Source organism: Haemaphysalis longicornis, unplaced genomic scaffold (assembly GCF_048455015.1).
Source record: "Haemaphysalis longicornis isolate Haplotype H1 unplaced genomic scaffold, Haemaphysalis longicornis Haplotype H1 scaffold_6, whole genome shotgun sequence".
Classification (NCBI taxonomy): domain Eukaryota; kingdom Metazoa; phylum Arthropoda; class Arachnida; order Ixodida; family Ixodidae; genus Haemaphysalis; species Haemaphysalis longicornis.
In genome coordinates, this window is record NW_027526407.1 from 42,803,056 (window position 1) to 42,827,166 (window position 24,111).

General features: G+C 47.7%; 2 protein-coding genes across 2 annotated transcripts in view; both read left to right on the forward strand.

Moving 5' to 3' along the window:
* LOC144141515 (gastric triacylglycerol lipase-like) overlaps positions 1 to 8,867 on the forward strand; it is a 33,066-nt gene extending 24,199 nt beyond the window's left edge. Inside the window, exons 8-9 of the mRNA XM_077673063.1 lie at positions 1,519 to 1,587; positions 8,616 to 8,867. Coding sequence (XP_077529189.1) covers positions 1,519 to 1,587; positions 8,616 to 8,867 — 321 coding nt within the window. The remainder of the gene's footprint in view (positions 1 to 1,518; positions 1,588 to 8,615) is intronic.
* A 6,917-nt stretch (positions 8,868 to 15,784) lies between these two features.
* The window catches only part of LOC144142984 (lipase member J-like), a 26,300-nt gene continuing 17,973 nt past the window's right edge, over positions 15,785 to 24,111 (forward strand). Inside the window, exons 1-2 of the mRNA XM_077674810.1 lie at positions 15,785 to 15,811; positions 18,850 to 19,051. Of these exons, the coding sequence (XP_077530936.1) occupies positions 15,785 to 15,811; positions 18,850 to 19,051 (229 nt within the window). The remainder of the gene's footprint in view (positions 15,812 to 18,849; positions 19,052 to 24,111) is intronic.

The window sequence follows — 24,111 nt, forward strand, 5'->3', positions numbered from 1 at the left end:
AGGGCCTATACGTCATCTTCGGGGTTACCGCTTTTCGGCGCGGGTCCCTTCTCGCCGTTCCCAGGTAGCTACGTCTGCTCTTCTTGCTTTTATACCCAGCAGCGGAAAGTCCTCTTATAGTGTCAATGGGCTTGCCGCAAAAACCAAAAATCAAATATTTTAGCGATAATTTTCGAATTATGCATTTTAATGTGAGCATATACATGTCATGGTGTGTACTTGCAAAAAACATTTTTAATCGTGATTTAGAGTGGAAAAAGTGCTGCAGTTATTATTCTCAATAATTCATAGAATTTTGTTACTATCAGTGATTATTAGTATCAAACAAGCAGCAATTACTAAGAGCACAATCTAGAATAGTAACGATAGCATTTAGAATTACTGGCAGGAACTACATGCCGTTCTTATGGATAGTAAGGTTTGTAAGGAGGTAGTAAATACAGCCCGTTACTACCTTTGTCTAGCACTTTTGTGAACAGTGCTGTCTTTGGAGTACCCCGAAGACCTGCTGGACGGCCCAGCTCTGTCGGTCTTGGTCGTGGCTCTCCGTGGCAGCCTCGAGCCGCGGCGGGATCGTTCTTGATCTTGCTTCGTCTGGGGGCTTGATGCACTCCCACAATATGTGCGTGTGGTCTGCCGTCTCCTTCAGGCAGACCTTGCACTTGTTGGTCGGTTATGCTTCGGGGTACATGCGATGCATCCGTCCCGGCCTCTGTAGCGATGCGTTCGGTAGCTGTCTCAGTAGCACCGCATCCGCTCGACTCAGCCTTAGATGCGTTGACGGGAGAGTCCTGTGAGCCAGGTGGCAGGCCTTCGTGATGTCGTTGTAGTCCGTCATGCGGTCTTTGGCTCCGAACGACACCGGACCGTCGGTCACCGGGGCGCGGTCCGTTCGCACTCGCACCGCTGCTGGGCGGTCGATGCCCCAACAGAAAGCAACAGGCCCCATCCCTGAAGCGTATACAGTAACGTGGCTTCCACGACACTAGTGGGCACAAAACGTTGCCAGGCTCAAGTACAAGGGGGGCGTCGTGCTGTTGAATAACCCGTTCAACGCGCTACGCACAAGAAATGCATTATCTTAACGGTGCGTCCACGTTCACGAAGCTCTACAAAAGAATGTTAGGATTTCCCTACCATTGAATTTGTACGTGGTTCTGTTTTGCAGTTGCCGTCGTCTTTTCGATGTATTTAATCTCCAACGTTTTACTTCCTGCCAGTTTGTTGATTGAGCTTACTCCAGTAAAGATACCCAAAGCTTTTCGGAATGACAGGTACTCCATTCCGTTTAGCCATTACAACTCTTTTAGGTGGTAAAATGATTAGTAGGGATGTTATTTAGCAGCACTCAAGCAACCTTCTTTAAGGAGAGAGAGAGAGAGAGAGTGAGAATAAATATTTTATTCGTTGAGCAAAGGCTTATATTGAATGTTACAAAAATCTTCACGCACTATTTCTTGTTCACACTTTGCGCAGACCAACTTTTTTACAGATTTTACTTTTTATTTCCCGGTACAGCTAGTGACGACAGCGAGGCCTCAGAAGTTTGACTACGGCCCAGAGAAGAACCAGCTTATGTATGGCCAGGTAACGAACTTCTTAAATTCCTTCACTGCACGAGTTCTGAAACTTTTCATGAAATGATTGTTTTGAAACTTTTTACAAACGCTCAAGCAACTACACAAACACACAAACAAAATACTAGAAAACGATAGAATACGAAAATAAGCGAAACGAGAATGGGCCGCACACAAGATTCCCAACTAGTAAGCCTTGTTGCTATAACGCGACTTCTTTCATGACAAAAGAGGAAAACGGTATACATATTGTTTTCAAGGGACTTTGCGCGGAAATGCGTGCCGGTATTCATTACCACCCGCTTTTATTGTCTGAACAATATCAAACCTATACACAAAACATGTGGAGCGGTGCCTAACTTGGTCAGCTGCCGCTGTATTTTGCATTATGGGTTTGTGTCATCGTCTGGCAGTTGGAACATTATGAGTAACTTTTATATTTTCAATCACTTTTTCTGTTGTCTGCATTCGTTAATATAACTTCATTATTATGAACCATGGTATAAGTGCTCGAGCTCATGTTTTGCAGACAACCTCTAACTGTTTTCTTGAAAGGGAAGCTTTATTGACCTCAATATGGCGGGGAGACACCGTTGTTTTGCCGCGCTAATAGCGGGGTTTCATTGTTCGCTTTCAACTGCATCAAAGCCAAACAATGGGAGGGCACATGTTGAGAATGATGATGAAACTAGAAAAAAAAAAAAGCTTCCCGTGCTCGCAATCGAATCTGGGTCCCTGGCATTACCAAGCCGGCGTCTGTCCGATTGCTCCCTCATCCCATTCGTTTCGCTCAGCATTTTATTTGGCTTTGCACTTAGGCTGATATGAAGCGGTCTTTTTCTTCTGACTTTGGCAGCTTGAATTTTAGACGAGAACGATGGCTGAATGGGGGGGGAGGGGGAAGGCATTCAGCTTTCTCGTGATGCATTCATTTGGTGTCACCTGAGGACCAGCTCCTGCTCGTGACCAGGGCTACGGCAGCCTGAACAGCACATCGGCTCCTGGACTGAGGAACCACTCTCGCATTATGGCGTAATAAAGTTGTCTCTCTCTCTCTCTCTCTCTCTCTCTCTCTCTCTCTCTCTCTCTCTCTCTCTCTCTCTCTCTCTCTCTCTCTCTCTCTCTCTCTCTCTCTCTCTCTCTCTCCTGAGTTTGGACTTTCACTCGCAGACAGGTTGCACTTTGATCGTTGACGCTTGTACTTTGACTCTCAGGTGGTTTGCACTTTGATCGTTGATGCTTTGACTTTGATTGCAGCGGCGTGGACTTTGGGAGATCGCCACTTGATTTTCGCACTAAAGAAAGCTTCGCGCTTCAACAATCTTCATCGTTAGATGAATGGGCTTCTCATTTCTCAGCACCATGTTAAAACGATTTCATCGCGAAGAAAATGTTTCATTTGATTTATTCAGTTCATGTTACTTTCTTTACGGCGCCATTTATTCAGAATTCTTGCGAGCGAAGCGTCAGGAAGATGTAGTTAATCCAACGGTATATTTTCTGAGTACCTTTCCACTTATCGTCCGTTTGCTCTTGAATTGTTCCTGCGTTGTAGAACAACATACGTATTGTGCCAGAGTACCGTGCTTTTACGGCCTTAACTATTTCGAACCTGTTTGATAATGTCCAAGGTGTTAGATACGCCTAGTTGTCCTGAATGTTGACACAATAGTAACTTTGGAGTTGTCCTTATAAAAAAGGGCCGCACACCATTAATTTGCCACGTATAATTGTAAACGAAAGTGTGCTCGTAGCACATACCTTTCAGCAACACAGAAACGAGCGGTATTGCTCTAACACAGCAGCTGGACGGAGACATGAACTTACGAGCACTTCGTCGGAAGTAACGCTGATATCTCATAAAACACCGCCGAATCGATGTTTCCTTGTGTGCTTCTGACGGACAGCAGCCACCACGCCTTTCTCTGGCTTTTTTGTGATAGAATGCCAGTTGACATAAAAATATCCTATTTACAGGTAGATATAGACACCCGTCTCTCGAAGAAACGCAAGAAAGGAGCGGTGGTGGGGTCCCCATAGCCACCGGCTAAGGTTGGGGGTCTTCCAGGATGAAGGCCTGTGCCTCTCAGATGTTGCCTTCTGAGTCCCGTGAAGGACACGCCCATAATAGATGGTCCGCATTAGCTTGTTCGGCAGGAGCTGTGCCGAAGGGGCCAGTGTCATGGAACGGGGCATGGTAGCGTGGTGGCCACGCCCGCGTCACAGCAGGTGAAAGCGCCACTCCAACGTGAAATCTAAGCAGCAAAACCTCTTCCCAGCGAGCAAGTCTACTGGGGAGGTCCGTTCCACACGGGGGGATGAGGGCACGTGTGGCGCGACGCAGATCGTCCTTCCGTTGGAGAAAGTTTTCTATGGTACCGGTTGTTAACAGTGGCAGCGACCGAGGAATAGACGTAGGGTGACAAGACCTGAAATCTCAATTCGACTCTCCCGCCCTAACCATTATGAGTACACCCAGGGTTTTTCCAGTAAGGAATATGCACAATTTCCAAGAACCTTAATATCCGCCTACTGGTTCATCCAGCATTACAGGAGCAAGGACAAGGACTGTATAAAAGGTCGTCTCGACCCTCCGTCTCAGCTGGACAAACGCGAGGAATCGGTTGTCACGCTACGTCGAGACTGCGATGACAGAAAAATGTTTCTGATCGATCGTGGTTGCCTTGATATTTCGTTCCATCACACTAAACGCATTGATAGCTCAGCCACGGCCACTTGATGAAACTTCCATCGAGGGGTCACGGCTGAGCATATAAACCCCAACACAGACACGTGGACTACAAAGTATCTTCTAGGAGCCCTCTCTTACAACTGCACGACCCTTCTACGAACCCTCTCTTATAGCCTAAGCGCAATTGGCAGTGTGGTTCGTGCAGTCAGCAAAGTGACAGAACCCGCATTATGGAGACAATGATAATTCCTCTAACACGGCCGAGGAGTTAAAACACACAAGAATGCTGTCTCTCCCGATTAATGCGGGTGCTTTCTAACCGGAATACCTCAGCTGCTCATTGCGGTTGATTCCACTGCAACTCAGGGGATCAGCCACCTTGAAGGCTTTATACGGAAAGTTCGACAACAGCGCTAGGACGGGACAAGAAGAGCCGAGACGCGTCTGGGCGCTGACTAACAAAGGGTTTATTTCACCGGAGTTATATATATACTCTGGGAAATAGAGAAAACAATAAAACACACAACAATTATAAAGTGCGAAGATAAGGGCTCATTTCTATAAAATAATGCACATACGGAAAGACTACGATTTATGACTTAGGTAATGGTGCCCTGTTTTATGCAAATCAATTGACGCCATGCTGACGGAATTATCATTTCGCGTATGGATAACGTGGCCCTCGAAGATTTCGTGGGTGCGTTGCTCCTTATGTCTTTTTAGCACGCCCACACTTTGCACACTGAATGAATAGATTGCTGCCACTTCTTGTCCCTTTCTAAAGCTGTTGTCGGCCCTTAGCTATGTGCCACCAAGCCCGCATTAACACCGTTTTCCGCTTTATATGAATGCGTGATTCAATCGGGACCCACTATTCCCACGGGCTCGTGGGCACGGGCCCTAGGGTTAAGCACCCTTGAAGAGAAAAGAGAGAGGAAGAGGGCCTCGTTTCTAGGGATGCTGCTGAAGAAACGATGACTAGAGAGAGATGGCTTTTATTGTAGCAGGAAGACTCTAGCTGAAGCGAGGGAAGTGGGGGTAGAAGGTAGGCTGTTTGTGGCCTGGGACATCTCCTAGGTCAACAGTTTTATGAGTGAGACAGGTGGGCCCCTTGAGAAAGCGGGAGAGGCCTTGTGGGGTGATGAGAGCGTACCAACGGCTCTAAACTGCTAGCGCTAGACCGCTTTCTGTAGAGTAGTGCACAATTAGGGTTAGCGTGGAGGACTCCATTGCACGAGGGTCGATGTGTGAGGAGAAGACACTTGGAGGAGAGTTGAAGGTTCTATGGAACATGAATTTAGGACAGTGCCAAATTGGGTGGTAAAAGTATGCCCGCGGCCAACACAGCACGGAGCTCAGAGTGACGCTTTACACCCACCGGAAACAGAGAGGGAGAGAGATAGAAAGAGAGGGAGGGATGGTGGGAGCTCGTTATTGACAACTGAGAAATCCAGCTTACCTTCCTATACCAGATGAGAATAACTATAGTAAGAATGGCAATCACGAAGGTTGAGGGTGCTTGCTTTCAACCGGAAGTGAAGTACTACAAGCAAAGAACTAACTAAAATATCAGAAAAAAATGAAAATAAAACCACAAAAAACAACTTCGCAGCCAGTAGTGTCATTGCCTACAAAATTAGAAGCTTCCGTTTTCGTTCCAGCCAGACCAAAATGACTTGTAGAAAAGTAATGCCGAAACACCATTCCGACCAGGTCAAATGCCTAGGGTATTAAGATCTTGCTCGCAAAATGCGAAACGTATTGAAAGAATTCTTGTTAACCTGCTCATTAGAAAATTCAAACCTTCGCCTGACGCCTACGTTATTGCATAGCGCTAGGGTACTTTTCAATGACAGCTCTATGCCATAGCGTGACAAACACAGGTCAGCTTCTGGACCATGGCTTATGTGGGCTTGTTAACGTCAATTAAGGCCGCGGTAATAAGACGTCAGTGGCTGGTTTTCTCGTGGACGCAAAAAGAAGACCCGCCGGTATGTTCGAAATTTCGGACCAGGTAAAAATTCATGCGTATTCTAAATCAATTTGTGGCTCACAGGCACGCCACCCAGACGAGGCGTGACTACGATGCGAAAAATCTTAATTTGAATGTCGAAACAAAATAAACTTTAATTAAGTTTCTATTTCAATATTTTGTACAGATTTTAAGGGACAGGCAGGCGCAGGGCCTGCTGAAAGCCCGCTAAAAAGTTGCAGATGCAATGTAAGTGGTGGTTCAGTCGCTAAGGCCTTCTGCTGTAGATACTAAGGACGCGGGTTGGATTCCAGGCCCTGATGGCCGCTTTCCAGAGGGAGGCGAAAAGCGAGAAAGCCCTTGTGCCGAGATTTGGCGCTCGGTAAAGATTCCCGGGGGATCAAATTTTTAAGGGCAGAGCACTTTACGGGCTCGCATTGACGCCGTCGCTCGCTAACGGTCGATATCAAGCGACTGCCGGAATCAGGCGGCGCAGCGAGGTAACGGACCCAAGGAGAGCCTGGTGTACCGTCGTCAGAGAGTCGCTCTGAGGCTTCGAAAACCACGCGGTTTCAATAGTCATAACCGTTCTAACCTCGTGAACCACTAGCGCTTGTCATACATTTCCCCGTTGTTTAGCGCAAAGAAAACTGCAGGTTCATTTCAGGCACAATCTTCAGGCACAATCCCTGTGCACATACTTCGTTTGCTTTACTTTGCCTTCGCTCACAGCCACATTTCGTATTGTATTTCATCATGGGGAAACACTTACCAAGCCAATCTATCCGGCATTGAACACTTACAAAAGCAAACTATTTGCATAATCAGCTTCAACACGTACAGAGCACCTACATATTCCACTGACGACAGTTTAAAGATCCTTCCACTCATTAGCTTAGTGCTACTCAAGTTAGGAATATTGCCCTATCTCCTGCGCTCTCATGGCATCGTCATTGATGGCGCTTCCCATGATCACCTCACAAACTCTACCATTACCAGGTTTTCTGAAACTCGCAACCTTCTTTTCCCAAAAGCACGCACCAATTACGGCAAAAAACAGTTCGGTTTACAGACATTACATTCTGGAATACAATAGCGGTTGAAAATAAATTGTACGTTCCGTAAGTTATTTTCGCTGTACATTAAGAAGCTTTTTCTTTGAGAGCTATACGGATCACAGCACTTAACACATGAGTGTGTTGTATTTATTATGTGAGCATTTACGGAGACTGAACAACTAACACAACCTACCCGGTACCATGCTTTTTTTTTCTGTACCATGTTTTCGCTTTTTTTGCTGTAATTTCTACTACACGACCGCAATCGAATGCTGTTACACCTCTGTGAATTTTTGTACCCTATAACATTGTAACAGGAGGTCCCCCGACAGTGTTTCACTCTGGGACCTCCTTCTGTATATATCAATTATTGCATTTCAATGTACCGACTATATTTTTCAATAAACCTTCAAACATTCAATAACCGGCAGCCCCCTAGTTCATTTAGTTAGGAACGCTCGTTCGGTTGGTTTTTACGAACGTAAGAGAAAAAAGCGGTCGCGCAAGAAAAAAAATTCCACGTTCGAAATGACGAAGAAAGGCTCCAACCACGCAAGAAAAAAATTACGCGTTCGCAATGACCCAAAACAGCTCAAGCATACAAAATTAAAGCAAGCACAAAAACAAACACAACTCCCTCTGGCGCAGTTTCAGGCAGGGGGCGTGCGACCACTGCGAAGGCGGAATTGCATATTCATCACGAGAGGAGTGAGACAGGGTGGCGAAGAGCGTGATGTGTGGTAGCCGTGAGCGAATAACGGCGCCACCACCAATTATGGCGAATCAGTGGTCTGCACTTCCGACAGCTTTCACATTGACTGGAACGGCTTTAATTTTTCCCAAGCCCTCCGCTACAGAGTGCCTTATAGCCCACGTGTAACTTCGTTTAGTAAAACACTAAAAATGTGACACGTAGTCATTTGCAATGCCTTAATTTGGCAGAAAAATCTACTACCTTTGTTATAACGCAAAAAAACTTTATTCAAAATGTTGGTTTATTGAACGCTTTACATGGTATCCACTACACTGCATTAAAAACTAATCACTTGCGCCTTCAACGAAGCACCGCTTACAACATAGTCACTTTCCTGTCCCCACGACTGGGTTACAACGAGCGGTTGCTGTATAGTTTAACACGCTTGCTGAATAGTGTTTAGTTTTTTATATTTTTCTGTTTTGCAGAAACAAATGCGTGGTGAAAGGTGAAAATGAAGTTCTAATGGATAATTCCGGAAGTTTAATGGCGACTAAAGTAAATATATGTATAGACCGCGATCCCACATATTCACGGATGATGTGGTTCATATTTATTGCAGAGAGAGCCTGCCGAGTACAACTTGATGAACGTGCGCACAGACGTTGGAATCTTCTGGAGTCTCGGAGACCATGTCATCACGCCCGACAACGTCAGGGAACTGATACGGGACCTGGGTGACCGCGTAAAAAAGGACCACTTCATCAACGACGACTATTACACCCACGCGCACTTTTTGATGGCCATGAACAACCCGGATGTGCTGTACGGGGACTTCCTGTCGTTTCTAAACCGATACGCCACGCATACATAGCGTGTGTGTGGGTGTGTTCGAAAAATGGTGCCGTGTGCAACGTGTAATGGGCATGCCAAAAACGAACAATTGAAGCTGTGTGGATGGTCACATGATGTGATATGTCAATACAGGGTAAAGCGACAAATAATTTGCAGAGATTGCGTCGCTACGCTAGCTATTGCGACTGAACGACAAATAAAGCCTTCACCAATCACAAGACAGCGCCGAAATTAGGACTTCCCTGCTGCAAATGCGGAACCAACGCCTGAAATGTTGCCAGCCAGATCACTCGCTTTCCCAGGGGAGCAGTAGGGGCTCCCGAGGCATTGTTGTTGTTGTTGTTCCTCTTCTGGGGGGGGGGGGGGGGGGGGGTATACCCACGTGGTGAGTTCAGGAAACGGGGTGGCTTTTTGAGACTAAAAAGCCCACCTAATGGCCCTATGCAATCAGCCTGTAGGAATTGGGGAAACGGTTACCGAATTATATAATATATCTAGAGGAGAATCAGTGATTGATGCCATTTTTGGGAGAAAAGGCTAAAAAAATTTTTGCCGGGTTAGCAGGACGTGTGTCTGGTCTCTGATATGTACGCGTGAATGGCCGCAATAATCCTGTATGGCAAAACCCCAGGAATGTGGCCCCGAACGAAAGGAGCAGTGGTATCGACATGTTCGCCGGCGCGCGCCACACCACAGGTGAGCGGCAAATCTAGGCATGGTAGGGAGCCTGAGCAAAAGAAGCATAAGACCGCCACCTTGTGCAGGCTGGGAAAACCGTGTAAATCATTTCGTATAGTTTTTGGGAAAGTTGCGCTGCCCGGCGGGCACTAGAAAAAAACACGCGGAAAGGATAGCGAGCAAGGAAGGACTGCATGAGAAAGCAACAGGAAAGTGGCTGTTTTGTCGAGCAACGCACCAATTACGTTGCTCGACAGCTGACGCTCCGAGCTTTCGGTTTGATTGCGCCCGTTCTTTCAGCTACCGTTACGGCGCAGGTGTAATTGTTGCCATAGTAACACCAAGGCGACGCCTTTGCGTTGGACGCTTCCTCTCTTAGCTACCGTGAGGAGACAGGTCCGCTTGGTTTTGAGGGAGCGCGATGCGAAGGGCACTGAGTCTCCAGATGAGGGTGTAATGAGGGATGAGGGAAGTGTAATGGCCCGCTGGCCGGCCGGCCGCCTGGCTTACCAAGGCGGCTATATTTGTGAACTATTTTCCCTTGAGGTTTAAACTTGTTCTAACTGGTGGTTCAAGATTTGTTAGGCTCGTAAAGTTATCGCATTTCTTGTGTGCTTTGAGGGTACTGATACAAGTGTCGAAAAATCAGGACTTCCGAAAACTTCACCGTTTTAACAACCTCTCCTGAAAAGTAGCTATACTCGTTCTACTCCTTTTTGAATTTGCCGTGGAAAAGATGAGGAAACGATCCAGCACTTAGTAATGGAAGGCCAAAATACCATCCATCCCACAAAAGATAAAGCACAGCTCCTTGAAGCAGTAGGTTTTACGGTTGAGAGAAGCATATATACCTGGTCTGTTGAGAAAATCTGAAAGAAGTGATTGAAGTTTCAATGGCGAGGAAGCGTAAAATGGACGGAATAAGGGCCACCATAATTATAGTTACGTTGACCGCATAACAAAAAATGTGATATAACAGGAAAAAGATAAGCAGGTCAATACCTTACGCAGGCGATACAGCAATTTTACAACCCCTCGATTCAAATGCTTATCCTTTAGCCATCAACATCATTATTATCATTACCCTGTTTTTATGAAAGCTGTTTGAGTTCTTGTTGCAAAACTATTTCCACTATGACAAGCGTCATCAAAATGAACTATCCTAAGCTGGCAGAACTGGTGGCATGGCCCATAAATGCGAATACAGTTCAACGCAAACAAAATCGTGGCCATATTTTCGGCAAAATATTGGTGTACAAGCAAAAAATACAGCGTTATCTAACTTAAAAAGTCAGCTCACATTGCTTTCCAAGAAAATAAAGAAAAAATCTCCCCATAAAATACGGCTTCGAAGAGAGGCGAGCAAGCACAACCAAAGCAAAGGATGAAGAAAAGGACTCTGCCGGCGTGTAGGCGGCTCGAGCAGCGCCAAACACAACAAATCAAAAACAAACTACAAGATACAATTAGCACTGCTCATATGAACGAGGGCCGAGACATCTTACGCCTGCGTGTGAAATGTTTTAGAGCATATTTTCTTTAAGTCACCTTAGATTCCTCGCGCAATATTGTTATTGCTGTCTCTATTGTGCGTGCGGTTATCGCCCTCGCCATCTAGAGAAGCAAAAACGACCGCAGTACTGGCAGCGACTACGGCAAAGCGCTGCACACGGCGCCCTAGCTGTATGGTGACTGGTGCGCTTACCTGAAAATCACCCTCGTCCATCCTAGTACCAAACCAAGCTAAGGCCCAAATGTTATCACAAACTTGTGGCGAATTTCACTTACTCCTGCGCTCTGTAAACTAATAGAATCTCTCATCCATGCGCAAATACAATACTACCTCGAATACGCTCAACCTTGGTTTCACCCATCACAAACCGCCTTTCGCCCTCATCTCGGTACACACGATTGCCTGTGGCTTCTTAGTATTGTTATCAATCGCTCGGCAAGAAATTGTGGCCTACCAGACTACATTTTAGCCGTCGACATCCACAAGGCATTCGACACAGTTAGTCAAACCGCCATTCTAGAGGAATTATTCAAAGCGTATCCCAGCCAAAAACCTTAAGAGTGGGTTCAACACTTTCTCCAGAGTAGACCCATAAAACGTAACGGTATCTATCCGGGCTGGTTGCCCCGTACCGGGTCTATCCTCGAACCAGTCCTCTTTAATCTGGCGATGACCCCTATCGCTCGCCAATTCGATGAAGACACATCAGCCCGTTTCGCCATTTACGCGGATTGTATTACGATATGGACAGAATGCAACGGCTTCGACAACACGGACAGCATGATTTCCGAACTTCAGGCGGCTGTTGCAAGCATTGAAAACTACCTACTTCATGAGGCTTGAGACGGCGCCTAAAAAAACGTAACTGCTTTTTGTTCACGCCACGGTACCAAGTCCTCGCCTTCTAAGGAACCAGCTGCCCTCCATATCGCAAATAGCCCTATCCGTGCCACTTGAGGCCACATAAGGGTGCTTGGCATCCCACTGGGCAGACACAACAGTTTGAGAATTTGCCCAACCAAATTGAAAAAGCCATGTAAACCGATGCTACATCTTATTAAACGCCTCTCTAACAAGTACGGCAGTGCAAAACAAAGTTAATGCGTTGGCTCGTGCTGTGGCCCTAGGTGCCCTCATATGTGGTGCCCCCGTATATGACTTCAGCAAGAGTAATCTCAAGCTCGTCCAGACCCTTCAGAGAGCCACACTCCGAAGTATCACCGGCCGACCCCGACATATCAAACTAACGCCACTGAAATAAGCCGCTTCACTTCCCCTTACGATTTTACAATGAAGGAACCTCGAGCGCAAGCGGACTTCAAGCGGATTCTTACCCTGCGAGGACTGGCGCTCTCAGATTGGGACAACCAATGACCCATCCACGTGCGCAATCTGCTAAGCCCAACGGCTCCACGGGCTCTCCCGGACGTTGCTCCCAATGCACCTCCGAAACCAGTCCCGCGCGGTCATTCCACGCCTACAAAAGCTAAACCGGTCCCGCCTGCCCGGTGGCGTATTTCCAAACGCTTCGGTGCACAGAGCCCCCACGTGACATGTCTGTTCGCGCGACTGAGAACGGCAATTTAACGTGATCATTGACTGCGCCCCAAACCTAAAGCGACCTAAAACATACCAAATCACCATTATTAACAAAACAGCGCGTAGATTTCAGTGTAGAAAAGAAAATGAAATTTTGAAAACAAAAATTAAGCAGCGGGAAAAAAACTATGAAATGGACCTGCTGGGGCTCAAACCTAAGCCTTTAGGACCGCAGCGATGGCTCTGAGGTACAGCCCTCGCCTCGTATGTGGGAGGTGCCGGGTTCGAATCCGCGTACCGCCGGGCACCCACCAGTTTCTTTAATGGGTACAGGCGTCCCTGGTCGAGTGCGGACCCTTGAAAGGGGAATCCACGTCTGGAAAGCTGGCTTTACCCTTGCGAGGGGCCTCTGACCGTTGTCCATCTGGCGGGGCCACCGGCCGTCATGCCGCGTTGCCCCATTGCCGGAAGTGAAAGGGTCTGTCGGTATGTCCTGCCACAGGCGGTGGCGAGTTGAGCGTCTACCGTGGCTGTCGAAGGCACCATGTGCATTCGTGTGCCTTGGTGGCGCCGGGCGCCTACCGGTAAAATAGGTACAAGCGAGTCCCCGGCCTGGCGCTCGGCCCTTGTGTGAGACTACAACGCTTGGGAGAGTGAGAGAGATAAAACATCTTTATTGCCCGTCAAAATTGACACTGCCTAACGTCGTGTCAGTCGGTCCCTCGGCATCGGCTACCTACACGCACCCAGCCCCCGAGGGGACAGTGCTTTCGGCCGCTGACGCTCGAGAGCCTCCAACACTTGCTGGACGGCCCTGTATTGCCCGTCGTAGTCCTTGCTTGCCACCGCATCCGCTAGGCTGCTCCGCATCTAAAAAAAGTTCCTGCATTTTTGCGGCCGCCTCTTTCCATAGGGGGATTTCCTGTGCAAGCCGAGTAAACATCCCAAGGGTTGTCTTCGGGATGCATGTGCTTCGGGATAACATGCATCCCGAAGACAACCCTTGGGATGTTTACTCGGCTTGCACAGGAAATCCCCCTATGGAAAGAGGCGGCCGCAAAAATGCAGGAACTTTTTTTTAGATGCGGAGCAGCTTATGCTCACGCCTGTTCCCTCCGCCGTTGTGCGTCCGCCGTTGTGCGTCCCGTTCTGCGGCGTCCACACCTCGACTGCGCATGCGCATCCTCCTCCTCCTCCACTCCTCTCCTTGTCTCATCTCCTGTCCTCTGCGGCATTCCTCTCTCCTCTCCGAAGCTCCTCTCCTCTCCGGGATTGCGCAACGAATGGCAACACCTGCGGCTCCGCGCGCGATAATGCGAAGCAGAGGCGCGACGGTAGCCGCGGCATACTCCACTGGGGGCGCCACTGTAGCTCCGCGGTATAAATGACGGGCGCGCGAGCTCCGCTCCCCTCATTCTCCTCCCGCAACGCCGCGATGGAAGTTCGAACTGAAAACTAATGGGAACTTGAGTCCACCCCATAGCTGCTTCGCATACTACTCAGGGTTCCCCTACGGGAAGAAGGATAAATTTTTTTGTCCTTACTTTCCCCTTCTTATACTGTTTTCATCCTCTTCCTGCATTGTTCCCCTTTCCCACGTGAAGGATAACAAACTAGGCCACAGCCTGGCTGAATATTCCTGCCTTTCCGTTACCTTTGTTCCTTCCTTCTTCCTTAACAGGTGTCACTACAATATCATCTCCCTCAGGCGGTTACACGAAAAGCAGCCTTTTTTATCGTACAGCATAGCTCTTAAGCCCCTTTTCTGGCGGTTAAGTGACATCGACGGAACAAAGTGAGCGGGAGTAAAGGGGAAAAAAGCTATGCCCAGTTAGACTCAGTGTGTAATTTGCTGTAACAGTGGAGCTGTGTGTTATTTGCACGAAGATTCCGTTTAGCTCAGTCTTCTTTCTTGTGCGTAATGTTAGAGTCGTCTTAACAGCTAATTACCATATAGTTTGGTTCCGGATGGTTCCTGTGAAACACCAGTTACAGCTGTTTTCTGTAACCATACTTCCTCCGCAAATGGACATGTAGTGATAGCCGTCAGTAATTCTGTAGCATTTACCACTGAACTGTGAACTAATCGTGACACTTAAAAAAAAAACACGTAATAAGGGTACAGTAATCTTGGTGGCTAAGTGTCATACAGTTTGTTTCGGGATACTTTCCGTAACATTAGCGTTCGAGCCGTTTTTTGTAACCCTATTCTCTCCGCAGATGGGCATGTTTCACTGCGTGACTTCTGATGTGGAAAAGTCAGCTTACAAAGATCAAGCTTACACCGTAGCCTTAAGGTCGGCTTGACCACTAAACCCACGCGCATTGCTAGGAAGACATTTTTGTACGGGGAATATAAGCCTACATATTTTAAAATGTGAAGGCCCCATGACATTTTTTTTCATTTTGTGTTAATTTTGAGTGCCGAGCACTTTAGGGTTCCACGTTGTCGTCGTAGCTCGTTCGCTGTCACACTGTCTAGCCACCGCCAAAATCAGGAGACGTAGCGACGTAACGGGCCCATAGTGCCACGGCATAGCGGGGTAACAGGTCTAAACAGAGGCTTCGAAAAACAAGCGGTTTATATAGTCATAACCGTTCGAAACTCCTCAGCCGCTCGCGATTGTCATACATATCCCTGTTGATTGGCGAAAAACAAAAACTGCCGGTACATTTGAGAGAAAATCATTGCAAATAACCGGCAGCCCCCGCGTCTATTTAGCTAGGAACACCCGTAGGGTTGTTTTTACGATAGTAAGCGAAAGAAGTGGCCGTCAAAAACGACGAGTTTCAAGTGAGATGAAAGCACGTGTGAGATGAAAGCAAGCACAAAAAGACAGAACTCCCACTCGTTCTGTTCCAGGCAGGGGGCTCGCTAGCACTACGAAGGCGAGAAATTTGAATTACATTGGAGAAACCTTCGTTCAATTCATAAAGAGAGGAATGACACACGGAGGCGAAGAGAGTAGTGGGTGGTAGCAGTAAACGGATAACAGCGCCACAGCCCATTATGGCGAATCACTGCTCTACGCTTCCGACAGTTTTCACGTTGAGAGGAACGGCTTTAATTTTCCCCATACTGGAACCGCTTTTCGCGCGACACAGAAACCTGCCCAGAGAGATAGTGACACGATACCAACAGAGACTGTCGTCACGGCCGTCCCTAGAACAAAACGAAAGAGGGCGTTGACGGGGCGCGGCTGAGAATGGAGAAAGGTGATAGCGAAGAGAACGTGAGTATGACAGCAACGGTACAAGGGGAGACGAGAGTATGGCGAAATAGTTTAGAGCGCAGCTTTATAAGGACCCTGCAACACTTTCGATAAGCGCTTCCGCTCTTTTCTTCGCGCCTGCAACCACTGCGAAAGCTACAGTTATCGCCAGCACGGAGCGGAACTGCGTGATTTGTTCGCCGCACCAGATACGCCTCCGATTTCTGCTTTGTTTTTGTGGCTTTTTTTTAAGCTTGCTATCGAAAAGCGTTCATTGCTGCAACTGAAGGAAAACCGGCCAACAGCCGCTACATGGCCTTAGCGACGTAATTCGAGCCGTCGAAGAAAGTCAAGACAGGGGAACCAAGAAAACTGTTTTGAGCGAGTTTACGAGTTATCTGATGGGCATAGAGCAGTAATTTTTGGCTGAGGTCTTTGCGACCCCTTAATGAAAGTAACAGGTGTGTTGTGTGACTACGTTCTGCAAGCATTTAAGATTTGAAAAAGGTTGAAGAAAGTGTTGCAGGGTCCCTTTAAGCACCCGATTATGCGGTGAGCAGCGTCGGCTATTTGTATGTAAGGCATGCCGTGAGTCCGGCCTCCGATAATTAGAAACACAGCACTGCTTATCTGAAGTCTGTCTGCTTCGGCTGCGAGACAGTGCCAGATTGTTCTATAACTGTACATGGTGGTATGTCTCCGTCTTATTATTTGCCTTAATACATCACGCAACCAAACCATCCAAACAGCTGCACTGAAGTTTCGCCTTGGAAAGCAGCGTGATCGTCCATTACGTAGTAGCCAATCTTTATTTATTCATCCGCTCCCCCTGTTGGTACCATTTACTTTAACCTGCAAATGCGTCCACTCATCGATTTCGCGCATGGGACGCGTCAACCGGAGACCCATCCGTTTCTCCGCCGATCGAAAGTGCCTCGGAAGTTTTGAAAAGCGGCCACGACGAAGCCTTGAAAACATCTCCCTTCCCTAGTGTTGCGCAGTTCAGCTGCTCGGGTTTAGCTTCCCTTTTTAAGCAGCGAAGAACGCTTCCCCGAGACGTGTTGGAGAAACCGAAGCTCCTGCACTGGCGAGACTGGGCTCAGACGATGAATGCAGTTTAAAGCACGAAAAAAAGTGCAAATTTGATGCAATGACGTCAGGCTTGACGCAGTGCTGTCTCTCGGGGCCTTTTACACTGTGTGTTATTTTGAACGCGGCAAGGTTGTCCTGGAGTACGAAGAACAGTTTCCACGCTGGTGATCTCGAGAGCTGCGGAGATATTGTAAGTTCTATCTGTTATTTTGGGGGAGCTACATAAAAAACCGATCACCTTATCCTACCTCTCTGCCATTTCACCAGGTTGTTTATTTTGTAACGGAGTGGAGCGTAATTGTTTGTAAAAGTTTAGCGACTAGTTATTTGATCTTGTGGGTCCTCTACTGGCCACAGTGTTGCGCCAGGGGAGGTGTTTAGAGGGCGGCGGCCCCATTTTAGAAAAATTATTTGGTTTGCTAGGTTACCAAGAAAGAGAAGACGAGCCTACATGCATGCCAAGGATTTTGTTCCACAGGGGCGGGTTTGAGGCGAAGAAAAGTGAGAAAGAATGCAAAAAATTCAAAACAATTTTGAAACATATTCAAGCAACTAAATTACTTAACAAAAAAAACTGCGGAATGCAGTGGCCGTCACTACACTACATTCCGATTGATTTGTTGTTTCCTGCTTTCATTGTGGTGTATTGCCAAATAGTTGACTGTTATTTTTGTTTATTGCGATAGTACGCTCTTTGGCATAAAGTCCTAAAGATACAAGTTGGCACCCGTTTCCCGGAAGAAGTCCAGAAGACAGCGGTGGTGGGGCTAACACAGTTATCGCCGGAGCGGAGGGTCTCTCAGGATGCACGCCTGTGCTACGAAGGTGTCGGGATCTCGCTGCACTCAGGGAAGGGCACGTCCATAACAAATGACCGTCATGGTGAGGGGGGACATCGATGCAGCGTAAGCCTGATGCGCAGCGTGCCCTAGAATAGTAATTATAAGTAGCTATTTTCTGGTGGGCTGAGTTGAACCCCCCCCCCCCCCAAAAAAAAATGGACCGAATTTGGGTCAAATTTTATGCCCCCATTGTAGATCCCATAAGAAAGAGAAAGGGCCAATTCATTTTATACATAGCCTACGCCTCAGGGGGCGGAGCTTTTTCGGCCGTTATCTGGTAACTCCGCAGACTTGATTCGTAGCGGTGGAATCAACAATGTGACCCAGGGTGTTTTTCCTTTTTTTAAAATCAAATCTTTTAGCGCCACGTTCGCCTGGATCTTTCATCCCCCCGCCGTTCGTGATCCAAAACTCCCTCCACAACTTTCACGTATTCATTCGACTGGATACACTAATGTATGGCAGCGACCATAGCAGTCGACAAAATATTATTGGTTCACAAGAAGCAGTCCATGGCCCATTCACCTGCGCCTCGCTAACGCTAATTGCGAACAAGGAGCGCAGCGAAGAACCAATTACCGCGACAGCGAACAGAGCGCCAGGATAGCAGCGAAGGAAGGCCCAAAAAAAGGGCGAGAAACGCGGAGGACGGAATCAAAGAGTACGGAATTTGTTTCCTACCAACATCGACGACGATTACGAAAGATTCCGGCTTCAAGAGTTCCGCTGCATGACTGGCGTCCCTCCGCCTTCTCCTAAACCGGCACATACCCACTCAGGGAGACCGGCTAAGCTCATCGAAAGCAGTTCAGAGCCAATTCACCCGTACGGAGCAGTGTAAACACCACTGAAAGGTGAACCATTTTTGACCATCCGCGACGTTCAAAGAAAAGAAGTGTAACCCTCCGCAGCAATCATTAGGGTGTGGCACGGAATGGTCCGTTCTCTTGAAGAGTAGAGTCGGCATTACTCTCCCAAGAAAGCAGGAGGAATGACGTTGCTCGAAGAACGGAACGGCAATGACTTACCTTCTTCGAAGCGTTCAAAAATTCGTATTTTTTTCTCCTATACCTTCAGCTTTCGCACGGGTATGAGTTCCTTTTGCACTTCCCGAACCGGCTGCAGGAATCACTGATCACCGGCCAGGGCTACCCTTTCGAACGGCACTGCGTGGTCACCGCCGACGGCTACATCATCGACATGCACCGGATACCGCACGGTAGAACGCCCTGCGGCCGCCCGTGCCGCAGACAACCCATACTGCTGATGAGTGCTCTGCTCACCGACTCCACAGCCTACGTGTTCGACCTGCCCAAGCAATCACTTGGTGAGTGCGAGTTACGCTTCTCCTTCACTCTGTGATTCAAAATTTCTTTAGGCACCTAAGGGTATTGTATGTTTAAATGACTCTTCATTCTGCCTTCCCACTCCCCCCCACCCTTACCATCTTAAAAGCCCTGTCATATGCCCCGAAGTAAAAAAGGAGCCAAAGCAAAATAGTCACCCAAAAAGTTAAAAAATGGCGGCGGCTTAGCTCCGCTAACCTTGGATATGCACGCAAAAGCTCGGCTTAGTCTGGGTGAGTCTTGGTTTCGCTTAGTTAACCTTTGATTTTGCTGTATTGCCGACCACGTCTCGAAGCCGTTCGGTTTCGTGCAACGCTCACAGAAGGACGCTGGGCGAACGCGGCGTTCATTCACGGCGAACGCACCGTTTTTCTTTGCCTGGCGCAAGCCGAGTCACGTTGCCCGAAACGACCCAGCGCCGCATGCATGGGAGGCTGCGGGGGTGGTTGGCTGCCTCGGCCGCAGCGGTGGTGGCGACCGCTGTCGGCGCCCGCAGGCGCCAACAGCGGGCCCGGCCAATTACGCGATGCGCTTCGAGGGGTGTGTCGCAGGAGGTGTGTCTCCGGTGAAAAGGTCATTTTTGCATCCTCCACGAAATAGCTGGACGAAAGTAGTAAAGGTTTCCTTTAAAACAGCCAGCCTAAATGTTTCCAAAAGTAGCACGCCGTTCCAGCGAAAGAGAGGGAAATTTTAAGCAGCTTGTTACCCCAGTGGGACAAAGCTTGGGAACGCATTACAAGGCCTACCCGCATGCGTATTGTAGAGTGCAGCTTAAGGGACAGACAACCGATTTTTGTCGATTTTCTTTATCCAAATTGAAAGGACATCACTTAAAACTCTTGAACCCAAGACGGTTTTGGCCCGTCAAAAGGAACGCTGGAAACCATTAAAAATGGATTTAAAAACTTTTCCCCGGCGAAAATAACAATAATTTGCAACCTCTCGTATTCATTTATGAGGTTTTTGAGTCACGCGTTGAAATCGACGAAGTTATTTGAACGCGTAAGGTAGTGTCATGTTTAGGCACCACATGGCGCCACCTTCCAAAGATCAGAAATTTCAGTGCCAAATTTGAAATTATTTCCGCCTGTTTAGTTCAAAATGCCTTGCGGTTACCCCAGTATATAAAACGCTGGTTTTCATACGAGCCAGGGGGCATACACTCCACAAAAAAAGGTTGTCGGTCCCGTTAAGTCGCTACTCCGCGTAACTTAAGCGGCCATGAAGACAAAATATAAGTTTGGTTCATAACAAAGACTGGTTTGTAGAGACGACAATGATACCAATTTTATAGGAAACGTCAAACAGGATTCTGAATCCTTCCTCCATTCGAGCCTCGGGTGGAGGACATCCTTGAAATTGATTTCACCATGCGTAAGCAATGCAGAATTCTCCCCTCAGCCGAGTGGAGAGCGCAGCTGAAGTGGAGGAGGGACTCAGAATACAGCCCAGATACAGAGAGAGGAACCAAATATCAACCAAATAAATGGGTCCTTAAAGGTGGCTTGGCGACCGGTAGCATTAGCTGTCTGGCGTCCTCGGCTGCTCTCACAGTTACGCTCCATCGGGCGCGAGGTCTGAGCTGCCCAGCGCTGTAATCCCGTGGTTGCCGTGTTGCATTTGGAGTAATGGGTTTTGGGGGCATTCCCAAATGATGTGTTCTAGCGTTTACGCTTTTCCGCATAGGCGGTAGATCGGAGAAGAAGCAGTGTCGACTCACCAGCATCTTCTTAGCGATTTTTTGTGACATCGCAAAATCCCTCTATGTGCGATTGGTGGCTGCCGGCGAACGCTAACCGCCGCCACCAAGTAACTTGACTGGTGGATTGTAGTGGGGCCTCTAGTTCCCTTTGATTGTGTCGCTTGAATTCGAACGTGCAGTTAAATCACTGTAAGCGTGTTTCATTACTATGTTACCCCTTCCCATATTGCAGCACTTTAGCGCGAAGCTTTTTATTCCGGGGTACAACAAGACCTCACCGACGTCATATCCGTCGCGGAAATGACATCGCCAGGGGGCGGCGCTAGGTTTCGAGCCCACTATCACTCTGGCCGGAACGGCAGGTGGGAGACGCTCTGCCAACTGGGAAATCGGAAGAACATAATGTTTTGCCCTAACGCCTGTTTAGCTCTACGAACACGCCTTAAAACCTACCCTATAAGAATCTCTATTCACATGGCGCTGTCGTCTAGGAGAGGAGAAGCGAAGTAGTGCATTGTGACGCTAATGAGCGCCGATTGTTGACGCTACTGCGGCGAGCCGCGAACTCTGCGTCTCGCGTTCCACAAGCTCAGCTCTTCGCAACTCAACCGTCTGCCATACACGCCACGGAGTACGACCGAAATGGGCGCGCCTTGACCCGCATGCAGGGCTCTGGTCTCCAAGCGCACCCACAAGACAGCTGCCGACCAGCAAATCATGCTATTTTGGCTGCAGCGGACCGTGACTTCACCAAACGATTCGCTGGCAAGCAATTCGGTTTCGTTCACACGGTTTGCGAGCGCCTGTGGTTTCAGTCGGATTTACGCAATGCTCCGGTGCCTGCAATCCAGTGTGTAATGTTGATGCGTCTAACGGTGCCCAACCGATGAAATATAAATAGCGGTGTGCAAGTTTAAATCGACGCACAATAAACATTCAACTGCTCCTGTGAAGGCACATCTGACTTCCGTGTTGTGCCGATTCCTATGACAGAGGGATCAACCACTCAGATCAACTACATTTTTATGCTTTTTTTGTTTTTTAAAGCACGCCTTTCGTTGCTGGAATCGAATTCAGTATTTACCACAGGATTGTCCTTTCAAACAGAACAAAGTTATATTTTCTCTTCATGGGCCCGTTAACAAAAAGGAGCTGTTACGTTTGAACATTGCTGCGTACAAATTGTGAGCGATTAGATAAAAATTTAGAAATCCAAGCTAACAGGAAATCGAAAGAACAAAACGTTTTGCCCTAACATCTCTGCCTAAACGTTTCACCCTATCTGAAGCCTTCCAAAAACATCGCAGTGTTACTTCAACAAGGCCGTCTGTATCACCAACAAAGACAAATGAATGAATGACTGCACGCAATTTACTGTTGGTTGAGAAGACGTTTGGGATATCCACTCTGGTATAAAGTTACATGTTATGTGCATCGAGATGTCTTAGTATGAATGTGTCGACGACATTTTCTGGAATTTTGAAACACGTTGGTATAAGTGAAGTTGTAAGATACTTGAATGCGATGTAATGGTCGGCTTCGTTGTGAATTGGTACGAGACGTGCCATTGTCAAATCGGCATAAAAAGGGTTGCGGTTTTAATTAAAGCCCCGAAAATTCTAAAAGCGAATTCAGACAAAGAGCTCGGCTTTCCATCCGAAAAATTCATTCGTTATTTCTTTATGTCCACCAGAATGTTTTGCTTTCATACTAGGAGTCGTATTAAAACCTCTTTCGTTTGCGAAATTAAATTACCTAGGGGAATATCTGGATCCTGATTGAAAATTACCGGCTCGAAGAAAGAGAAAAAACAAGTATGGAAGGAGCCGTTCAAATGATAAATAATACAAACAGTTCAAAACGGAGGAAGAACCAAGAATAAGTAACTACGGAACTTGAAGCCGAATAGCTCTGTCTTGGTCTTCAAGTTGCTCGTGGTCTCCAAGAATGATTTTTTTTCTCCTTCACCGAAAAATGAAATATTTTCATAACAGTGCACGATATGCCCTTTCATATGACAGAAAAGAAAGTTCAGCACCCTACCTCATAATTCTTCCGCTTTGCTGCAGCATATCGTTTGAATCTGCATAAAAGCAGAAATGTTTAAACGGAATGAGACCTCATCATATGGGACAATAGACGCTCACTGAAAACCCATTTCTGAACAGCACCGTGATGAAAGAGGAAAATTTGCATGGTCAAGAAAAAATAGACCGGCTCAAGCTTTTTCCAACGCATTGTTAGCCGTGACGAAGCCTCAGAGACCCCATGGAATCTTGGAGTAGTCTTGCTTGATTGAAATTTCCGTCAAGAGCAACGATTTCCTTCCCGGAGTGGTACCGCATGTCCACGTTGCACTTAAGAGAAAAATGGTGCAAAAATATTTTAACGGGAAGTTATCATATAGCGCAGCCCTTCAGCACCTCATGGTGCTGCCACGAGAACAGCTTGCTCAAGAAATTAATGGCCTGCACACGCAGGCAATAAACAACCACCACGTCGTTGTTCTGCCGTGGCTTCCATCTCACTGCGGTGTGGCTGGCAACGACGAAGCCGACAGAGCTGCTGCATCAGCGCACTTCAGCCCAACTATTACTCCAGTGCCTTTCACAAGGCGAGACGGAGCGACTCTGGCGTCATCGCTTGCCAAGAGTTCTCAGCGATGGCTGTGGACCGACCCAAATAATACCTACGATCCGTTGCACACAATAGACCCAGAGTGTCGATTTCGGATGCCAAGCGGTCTGTGCAAGCGAGATGAAGCTGTCCTGCATCGAATATGACTGAATGTGGCTTACACTAGGCATTTCCTATTTAAACTACGTCGAGTTTCCTCACCTCTGTCTTCTACCTGTACAGTTCGCGAGGACCTGAAACACGTTCTCTGCGCATGTCCTCGCTACGAACTTGAGCGTACCACGGCAAAGCTTTCTCTGGGCCTGCCCGCGTCCACCCAGATCTCTTCGAGTCACCTCCTTGTGCCCTGGCTTACAACCGGCATGGCAAGTCGCGCAACAACAGTGCTCTTAACGTTCCTCCGGAGAACTGTACTTGTCAGTGAGCTATGAACTCAGACAAATGACTATATCGCCTGATTGTGTGCGTGCTTTTTGTGGGCGTCTGTGTGTTTGAGTATTCATGTGTAAGTGAGAGTTTTCATTAATTTTCATCACACCTTCAACCCCATTTGGTGTAGCAAGTCGGGCGCCCCGCCTGGCTGACCTCACTTGCCCAATAAAGATGTTTCTCTCTCTCTCTCTCTCTCTCTCTCTCTCTCTCTCTCTCTCTCTCTCTCTCTCTCTCTCTCTCTCCAACATTTGTGGTTGAATTGTCTTCGTC